The 10,838-nt window shown below is 30.2% G+C and overlaps 1 protein-coding gene across 1 annotated transcript; it reads left to right on the forward strand.

The window, feature by feature from the left end:
* The first annotated feature begins 352 nt into the window (after positions 1–352).
* Positions 353–8,879, forward strand: LOC143048045 (uncharacterized). The gene is made up of 3 exons (XM_076221480.1): positions 353–492; positions 6,218–6,546; positions 8,483–8,879. Exons 2-3 carry the CDS (start codon positions 6,222–6,224, stop codon positions 8,872–8,874), a joined length of 717 nt encoding a protein of 238 aa, XP_076077595.1. The 5' UTR covers positions 353–492; positions 6,218–6,221; the 3' UTR covers positions 8,875–8,879.
* The last annotated feature ends 1,959 nt before the right edge of the window (positions 8,880–10,838 follow it).

Genomic DNA, 10,838 nt, shown 5'->3' on the forward strand with positions numbered 1-10,838 from the left:
AGATAATCACTGTTTAAAGACATATGTTAATCTATTCATTCAGTGAAATCGCATGGCTACATAGGGAAAATTAATTAAATTTCACTCTTTGTAATGAATACTATAAATAATGATTTCTCAGTAATGAACTCAAAATTTTTTGACTAATAATTTCTTAAGTAAGTGTTTGACAAAGTTTAAAAAAATGTGTGTGTGGTTCTTTTATTCAAAATAAAACAGTTTATCCTGATAAGAATTTCTGAGTGGTGAAACGTGCGGTGCTTTAAAATAGGAGGTTTTTAAACTATACAATAAGACGAAAGTTATTTTCCTCGTTTCCGTCCCTTCAAGCAACTGGACCCTTTTGATTTTTGCGTAAAGATTACAAACAACAAAGCTTTTGTGATTTTTAACAACTCTTTACTTTCTATGAGTGTACAGAAATGTATATATAATTGAGCAACAATATTAGTTGTCGACTATCACAGTTGATTACAGTTCTACAGAAGAAAAGTAAGAGAAATAAGCTGACAAGGTCAACGACTGCCTGAACTTAAAGAGTAACGTAAGGGTACCCAAATTGCACCGAGTACCCAAATTGCACCTATTTAGAAAAAATAGCAATCTCTAGGATTCAAAGATTTCCTAGAGACTAAACAATTTGTATTTTTATGATTTGATACTATGTACGTCTTTCAACATAGGTAAACATATTTAGATATACACAAAACGTTCACAGTATTTATCAACAGATGGACTGTTTACTGAAAAAGAAAAATGTACGAAAACGTCACCATGCGACGTCATCAAAACGTCATCTTTTTAAAATTAGCAAATACAATATATTATAAGTATCCATTTCGTAAAATATGAAGAGTAAGCATGGACTTATATCATATTGTTCAAAATATTTGAAGAAATTAAACAAAAGCGAAATCGACTATTATGCATGTTGCGTGTTGCGTGTTGCATGTTGCATGTTGCGTGTTGCATGTTGCATTATTTCTTTTACATTTTTTGTAAAATTGAAGAATTTTTAATTATGATATATATATATACCAAGGAGGTTATATGACCTATGATATACATATACTTTTTGTAAAATTTATTATCAGTCAATGAATTTTCACCATATTTCTTTGACACTTTTTTCAACATCTGTCTTTTAATTAAAGTTTAAAATATTGTCATTGAGCTTATGTTTGTAAACTATATCTTATCTTTAATCAGTTTTTAATTTTTGACAATAATTTGCTATTTTCAGGAGTGTTGAGATAACCAATTGATTGTTTTTCTATACTTTAGCAGACTGATCATTGACTGTTAAATTTAATGTATGATTTTGTTTCAACTCTAATCATCTCTCATTACTACCTCTATATATATTTTTTTGATATCCTGTTCCTAAAGTTGTGTGAACTGGAACTAAATGCCTCATATTAAAAAGTATCCAAGTCCTGGTCAAAATTAAGAATGAAGGACAGAAAGTCACAATTCATTTTATCTGATTATTTAGAAAACACTTTTTTTGCAAAACAGTAAATAGTATTAACAAATGTTAAAATGTGAAAAAGTTGAGTATGTTTAGTGATGACTTTCCAAAATGGGGGTGGGGGTGGGACAAATAAACCGTTTCACATGGGCGTTCCTTAATTTTAACTGTTTTTAATTGTTGTATGGTGTCACTATTAGAGATCACTTCACCTTTAGCTTGATAAATTGATTATTTATTTTAGCCGAATATAAAAATCTGTATGTTGAGAGAAAACCTCTGTCTTTGAAAATAATTAACAGGTCATACAGTTCTATCAAAGTACCCATATCATCTAATTAATACTATCAGTCTCCAGTCTTGAAGGATATCTACAAGCATATTAATATACTGCAGAATAAATTTGACTCATTCATTCAGTTATGACATAAACCTCAACATTGAAACTCAAGTAAACTAAAGGAATGAATATTGAAAATTTATAGCCTTTGTTTTTAGATTCTGTCACTTCAACATTAAAAAAAGTTAAATTTACAGACACTGGTAAAAACATTACATACATAAGTTTGTTCTCGTGATAATTAATTAACCACACTTAAAAATTAAACCACCATTCATCTATCGAAGGTATCGTAGTATAATTTTGAATAACCTCATTGAAACAGCAATCGCACAACAACAAACTAAAAAGAAAGAAAAGACTTCCTTAGTGTACAAAAAATGTCCTTTAACTTTATTTTTTATACAACACGCAACATGCAACACGCAACATGCAACACGCAACATGCAACACGCAACATGCAAAATAGCAGTTCCCAACAAAAGCTCGGTTATTAGACTTTTGACGATGTGAATTTAAGCATGGATGCAATTTGGGTACTCCTCATTACAGAATCATGGATAGTTTGGAGGTTGATTCAAACCCATTTTTTTTATGACTCAATATGGATTCAAAACTAAATTGGTGTACCTATACAATGAAGAAGGACAGGGCTACAAAATAAACACAGTAAGGACATTTTTTTCTTGATCATAAAAAAACGTAGGTGAAAAAACTGTCAAAATAGGTGCAATTTGGGTACTGTCACGTTAGGTCCGGTAAGGGCCAATTTTGGCCTCAAATTTCAGATTTTGGACACTTTTTAAACACATAACTTGATTCAATTAGTTTATGTGAAAGATTTTAACTGAGTTACTCATTAAAAACGCTCCAAATCAAGCCAAAATATAAAAAATCTATCAAATGTGCCAAAAAATGTCACTTTTCAGAATGTTTTTGTCAAAATTGAAAATGGCCGCATCCGTGTTCATCCTCAACCTTTATATATATTATGTATTATCATCAAATACAAGTTGCATTTCAATATTAAGAATGAACACAAATGCAGCCACATTCATTTAAGACGGAAACCGTCTAAATTAATTTAACTAAATTTTCATGACCTACATTTTCATCGTCACAGGTTGAAAGGTACAAAATATGTCTAAAATGCTAAAATTGTGAAGATTTCAGTAATTTACCATGACTTTATGATGCTAATAGCCAATATATGTGCATTGTATTGTCAAAAACAGCCCAAATTTATGGAGCAGAAGCATTCTACTTTCCAGTAAATAACTAAAAGTTTACATTTTAACAATTTTGTAAAACTGCTATATTTTTGGACCAAACGGGGTCTTACTGAACCTACTCCTTTCATTTGCTTTAGTCTGATTATTATACCGTCTTGAAAGCTATTTTATTACTTTTGTTTGACACCTTACATCGACAAAGCAAAAAATAAAATAGACTTTCAAGACTTCACGTCATAATTATTTGGACTAGTCACTACATTTGCTTAAATATCAGTCAAGTGTCTAACTTGAGGAGGCACAAAAATTTCAGCAAAAAAATAAACATTTGTCTTTTTATTACAAGTCTTATTTATAACACTATTTGTTATTACCTTATAATATGGTACAAAAATCACCCAAAAAATCGATTTGATTTGGCCACAGATGACTTTTAAAATGTTTATATCATTGAAGAAGCTCCAAATTATCTCCCTTTGTTGCAAAAATGCCATTTTTGGGCATTGAAATTGAAATATCTTATTTAACTCATCAGTGACCTATTATTATTGTTTTTTTTTCAAATAAGCTGTACATAAACTAAAAACTTGTAAAATTTAAGTGATTTCTGTAATTTTAATACTTCTTATTCTATTTCGATATTTCATCTATTTCTCCTATTAGTTTCACAGAAAAAAAGGACATTTACAAAAATGTATGCTTTTCTTGGAGGCAGATTGTGAGCTTAAATGAACGATGACCCAAAATTTTATTTTTCTATTAATTATATGATGAAGTTTTTTTATAGAAAAATATAGCGAAATCCTATATTAAAAGAAAATTTGATGTATACCCGCGAGCCCCCTTAAATAAGTTATTAGAGAAAAATAACATGTGTTATAACAGATACTTTCATGAGTTGTCTGTTCTTTATTTCCTTATCTATATGTTTGTTATTTAAGAATTGAATGCTTCTTTTTGTAAATTTATTGGGGTGTAAAAGCGCTTCATTTTAAAAATGTGCGCACGGTCAACGCTTTCACAACCCTATAAAGTTACAAAAAGAAGCATTCAATACTTATAATTACATTTTTTAGCTATGATAATGAAAACACGAATGTTATATATTTTTTTATTTAATTCACCTGCGCACTTTATTGTTGGACCACGTGTTATCATGAATGAAAAGTTGTATTGAGCAATGCAACTGCTTACGGAAGAACACGTGATGTGCAGTTAACCAATCAGAATAAAGTATTATAATGAAACATACATCTAATGTAATTATTAGTTAATATATCAAAATATATTTTTAGTGGACTCTTGGGATTTCTTGAAAATTTGCGCAGAAACTTTTTTTAATGCATAACATTCAGCTTGATGATAGATTTTCCAATTTACTTAGAACATTTTTGATCAACCATGGTTAATCTCTAATTATAAAAAAGAAGATGTGGTATGATTGCCAATGAGACAACTGTCCACAAGAGACCAAAATGACACAGACATTAACAACTCTAAGCATGCTTTTGGGATACACTAAGTTGTAATAACAAGGCTTGTCCCAAGTCAGGAGCCTTTGGCCTTTGTTAGTCTTGTATTATTCTTAATTTTAGTTTCCTGTGTATGATTTGGAGTTTAGTATGGCGTTCATTATCACTGAACTAGTATATATATTTGTTTAGGGCCATCTGAAGGACGCCTCTGTGTGCGGGAATTTCTCGCTGCGTTGAAGACCTGTTGGTGACCATCTACTGTTGTTTGTTCTATGGTCGAGTTGTTGTCTCTTTGACACATACCCCATTTCCATTCTTAATTTTATTAGTTATTACAGACATGTAACTTATAAAATGAGACACTTGGGAATTACTGGGAATCTTGCTCAGAACCTCATTACATGCTCTGATCATTATTTCTTACAGTGAACTGAAATATATTGTGATATATGTCTGAGAAATGGCTTTAAAGAGATGTAGAAAAGCTGTAACAACACCCTTTACTTTGATTATTACAGGCATTTATATTTTCTGTAATAACATAGGTGTACTATACATGCTGAAGGACGGGTGTGGGAATTTCTCGCTGCATTGAAGACCTGTTGGTGACCTTCTGCTGTTGTCTTCTCTATGATGGGGTTGTTGTCTCTTTGACACATTCCCCATTTCCATTCTCAATTTTATGATTCGCAAATTATAAACTGTTGAATATATATCTTTCTAAAGTTTAGTATAGATAAAGACAATTATTATACAAATAGAACGTTAACTCGTATACAATTTAACAAAGTAAAGGATGTATATTGCCTCTTTGAAACATGTAACATACATGTACATATGTTATCACAGTTTTTTGATATTTTACCTCACAAATACAATGTATGTTATTTTTCTCTAATAACTTATTTAAGTTAGACCCTTGACTGTTTAATGTATTTTCATGATTATTGAAACACTTTGTTCATCTATTCTTTTAACCCTCCAGTAACTGATTATTAATCTCTCTTTTTTAATAAATACAAGTGTAGGCACATTAACATTAAAGATCGACGTGAAGCAAATTCCTAGACATCACAATAATTGTTAATATATGATTGCAAGGGGAATATGGATAAAGAACTTAAACTGTTAAATTAAACAGACGATAAATAGGCAGGGAGGGGGTTCCAACCATATGTCCCCATTCAAATGCATTGATAGTCCAAAACTTAAACATGTTATATCATAGGTTTATATTAGCAACTTATTGGACAAGTTAAAAAATCAGTGCAGATCAAACAGTTTTAAAAGAGTTATGCACCTTGGATACATTAATTATATGGACAATTGCATCATAAGTGCTTTCATGTTCAAAATTCTGCCCTGACTTTTATGAAACTTATATTATAGATTTATTTTTTCAAGAGCAAGTTCTGATCAAATATTTTTAATCATTGATGCCTCTTGGAACAATTAATTATAACAAGAATCATATTGCATTTGCTCTGAAGTTTTTATTGCTAAGACATAATGTAAAATATCTATAAACTTTTTTGAGAACCAATATTTTTTTTTTAGTTATTGCCCTTGAAAGTACTTTGGATAGATGAAAAATGAGCAGCACAGGGGACATTGGAACTTTGTTCCTTGACTAATATGCATAAACATAATGTATGTTGAATAAATAATCTATTATGTGATTTTTTATATTTGAACTAAGGCTCATGGACAAGGACTTGTCTTCATGCTCTGTGACACCAGTTTCAAGATGTGAAAACCATTTTGTAAGGAAAGAAGAAGATAGAAATAAAGAGATGGATAGATTGGACTCGATTTTCCAGTTGTCTGACTTGACGCTTAAAATTGGCAACAGAAAGCTTTATGTTACTCAGGAAGAGTTTAAGCAGATATCAGTTGTTTTTGAGAAAATGTTAACCAGTGACTTTCAAGAGAAGAAAAAGAACGAAATAGTTTTCACTGGGAAGGATTATAAAAGTTTTGTCTTGTTCATACGTGTAGCACATCCAGGTATCCAGGATCCATTTGAGGGTAAATAAAAACATTATTTAAATGATAAGTCACATATTCACACTGATATATAGATAAAACAAAAATTCCACCCAGAAAAATGTAGAGATGCAATCAAGAAGTTGCTATATTTCCAATAACTACAGTTGCATTAGTTTGAATACAAATTTTAGGCAACATTTTAAATGTCTGCAATGAGATATGAGGTACATGTATAAGTTTTTGAGACAGCATCTCATCAACATAGAACCAGATATTTTACTCATTCCCTATTCCCATTTCCATTCTCAATTTTATTGAACACTGCTATTTTCTATACTGTACAGGGATCTCCATGGATGAAAATTGAATGATGGAGGAACTTTCACCATCATAAACCGTATCTACGCTGTACAGTGTAGCGCGATCGACATAAGGATAAGTGAATATGCTCATTCATTGCTTTTTTAAATCATATTTATTTAAATTTTCATTATAAATTCTGTATAGAAGTATATATTTTTTCAATAATTGCCGTTTGTAACCCTTCAAAGGACAAGCCCTCATGCCCCCTCCCTTTCCCTTAGTCGAGAATGACCAATAGCTATCACGAAGGTCCCCATGTAGTTTTCTTGCTATTTTTGGTAATTGTTATGGGGGTTAAAAATCATGTGGAGCTTATTTTTCACGGACACTGTCAAATTCAGAGGTCATGAACCCATTACCAGTATTGCTGGTTTGCAGCAACGACAAAACGAGTCGTACGGGTTATGTAAAAGGTTTAAAAGATTTGTAAAGCAAACGTTGTCAAATGGAAAAAATATTTAATGACTTTATCTAGCAATCGATGCTATGCAACATGCATCTTTCGAGTCTGAATAGAAACCAAACGCGGATGTATCAATTTGATTGTAAAACTACGAAATGAATTCGGAATTACGATACGATATTTCTTTACAGGAAATATTAAAAGTTTTTCACTTTTTAACTTTTAAAGTAATTCTATATTATTGTTACAATACAGCAGTACTCGAGTTAATTGCGATGAAATAATAATTACTGTTTTACGTCTTATTTGGTACTTCTTAAAAAGGGGGATGCTGATTGATTAAGTCAAAATAAAAGCACGTGGTCCACTTGTTAAACTTTGTAACTGGATTATTAATTTACTTATTTAATCTGAATTATCATAAGCATTTGCGGAAACTTAGTTAAATAATTCGACAAATTAATCGTCTATCTTCAGATAATATTCTCCTGTCTGGTTTGTAGATCTACCTGAACAAGCTCAGGTACAAGTGATTAGCGATCTTAATCCAGATTTCCCTCAGGCGTTTGAACTGTATTGGATTATACTATAAAAAAGCCTGAGCGTTATGCAATTACATGCATTTAATTATAATTTGCTAAAAAAATGGCGTCAGGCTATAAAAACAATCACAGTTTTGAATAATGGCGGAAGACAATTGAACGATGGCGCGAGTCATTTGCCAATGGCGCAAGACATTTGAACGATAGCGGGGCGACATCGTTAAACAGGCCATGGAGATCCCTGACTGTATTGCCATCTCTATGTTGCCCAGTATTTGGACAAGATGTTTTAATAGAGACTACTATTTAATATATAATAATAGTTCATATAAAAAATAAAAGGAGATGTGATATGCAATGATATGATTGCCAATGAGACCATTATCCACCAGAGTTCAAATGATGGGGAAATACATTTTGTATTATGTGTCTTAAATTTATACATATTTGTTATAGGTAATAAAGTCTCACATGGCATTGATATTTCTTTGTTATAACAGATTCTGTATATATACATGATATACATTAAACATTAATCTATTCTTTAACACTTTTAAAAGACAATATTCTACCTTTTCTCACTAAATCCATGAAATAAGTACCATTTGAATAAAAATGAATCTCGGATAAATATTTGTTCTTAATTTATTTTTTTCTTAATTTTCAGAGGACACCATACACCAGATTTTGCCTCTGATTGATGAATACTTAGCAGAAGATGCCAGAATAAGGGCAGATTGGTATCTCACAAAGTTGGTGAAAAAGAAAAGTGACTCTATAACTTCAACGCAAATAGTCCAAAACATTATAGAAGCAGAAAAATACAAGTTACCTAAGTATCTCAATGCCTGCATGAATGTTGCATGTCGAAAGGTATTTAACAAGTTATCACATGATGCTGACTTTGAACATATTTCACTGGAGACAAGATTCAAGATTAGCCTACATAGATGGAAACTTACAGATGAATGCTACGACCAGGCAACCAAAGCGTACAGCATGAATCAGACAACAAAACAACTTGGGGAAGCTGTATATAATATGATCAAAAATAATTAAACTTTTCTCATGCTTATATATTGCCTATCCCTAAAGAACAAATATTATGATTTTTATATATATGGTATGAGAATAGCCTAAACATTTTTAAAGAAAATAAACAAAGGAGAGATTTTCTTCTCATTTTATAGATAGTTTAGACAAAAAGATTTAGATCTGTTTCGATTTCTTCATACAAAAAATAGGGTAGGTAGGTAGGTCAGTATTTTCATTATTTTTTATTTTTTTGCAACATTATTTTGAGTTATGTGGTCTTGTTTTTTTTATGGTCTCAGTTGTCCCTGCCATAGCCAAATTGACCCCATTTTTAATAATTGATTATTTAGGTTTTTGTAAGAAATAAAATGGCAGGACAATGAACATGATGAACATTTGGATGTCTAAAATTGCTTTTGAGACAAGTTCAGTTAATCTTTTCGTTTACAATGGAAATAAAATGGCTTAGGGTCAATGATTTAAGGATTTCAAATCAGGGACCATTGGGTAACCCATGACAGACATATATGTTTTTTTTGGCCATATCATATATCAATATTTATCATCCATTATATAATCGTATCCATTTTAGTAGATACACTGAAGTTTTCTCATCTTTGTTAAAATTTGTTTATGTACATATATATAAGTCTTTGAACAACAACCTTTTCTTGAAGTTAAGTAATATTTAATACATGTAGCTATTTATAATATGTATACATTTGGGATATCAAACATTAGATCTTTAAATGAAATCTTTCAGTTTTAAGGACAATATGTACATGATATAAATTTCTGAAATTCAGAATGCAGAAATTAATCCAATTAACATGATTAATACTAAAATGTAATTATTTCAAATTTAATTGTATTTATTGATCTGATAAGTTTTTCTTCAGTACGCTTTAACTTTCAGAGTATGACAGATACAAAGTCTTCAATTTTTTTTATTCCAATTTTCAAACAAAAAATCAGATATATTTATTCAAACTTTGGAATCTTTCTTTTATTTCCTCATTCAGGATTAATGAATTGTTGTCTCATGTCCATGCTGGTGACTGTTTTGATTGCTATGATTAGTTTATGATTATTTTTTATTTTATTTGTTTTATATAAATAGTTTTGTTGTTGTGTTTATATGATTTCCTTTTAATGTACTTTTACTAAAATTCATTGAAAAGTTAAATAAAAACACAATATTACCTCAGACACGTTTTCATTTAATACATATTAAGTTTTGTCTATTAAAGGTGTTTTTCATGTGAAATGGCTTTGTTTTTCATTTTCTTTTAAACACAGTTTTATATATTTACTTCAGACACATTTTCAAATAAATAGTTTTGAATTGATGTTGAAAAATAATAAAATTATGTCGGGTATAATGCTTTTGTCTTGACATCAGTTTTTTATTGCAGTAATTATTTTTTTCTAATTTTAATGAAGGTTACCTTCATCAAGAATAGGGATGCGTTTTAGAAACAGAAAAATCTAATATGGTACACCATTATTTAAAAATGGGTACATGTAAAGATATCCGATATAGGTTATGGAGTTTCTCATATTCATCTGGATCCGAATTTCGATAAACAGTAAAGTCTGAATAAATTTAATGAAGAGAAGCTTATATAGTATGTCAATTGTATGTTGATTTCAACTCATCAAAAACTTAAGAGAAAAGATGAGCTGAATATTATATCAGAAATGAGAAATTAATTGTTTATGGCCATGGCAACTTTGATCTTGCTTACTAAAAGTTCTTCTGTTTGATTTAAAGTTATGTTCTTTAGCTGTGACCATGCTGGAGGGCAAACTGGTTTATGTTCTTATTTTACTAACTAATTTGAAACATATTGTACCACCAAGTCTGGAGAAGAAATTTTACCAGACTGTAGAAATGAATTAAAAAGGCTTATGCAAATTAAAATTTTTCAGAAAACAAATGTTTAAAAACTGTAGCAGTCAACATAACAAACTAAAATTGGGGAAAG

The sequence above is a fragment of the Mytilus galloprovincialis genome, chromosome 10 (genome assembly GCF_965363235.1).
Source record: "Mytilus galloprovincialis chromosome 10, xbMytGall1.hap1.1, whole genome shotgun sequence".
Lineage (NCBI taxonomy): Eukaryota > Metazoa > Mollusca > Bivalvia > Mytilida > Mytilidae > Mytilus > Mytilus galloprovincialis.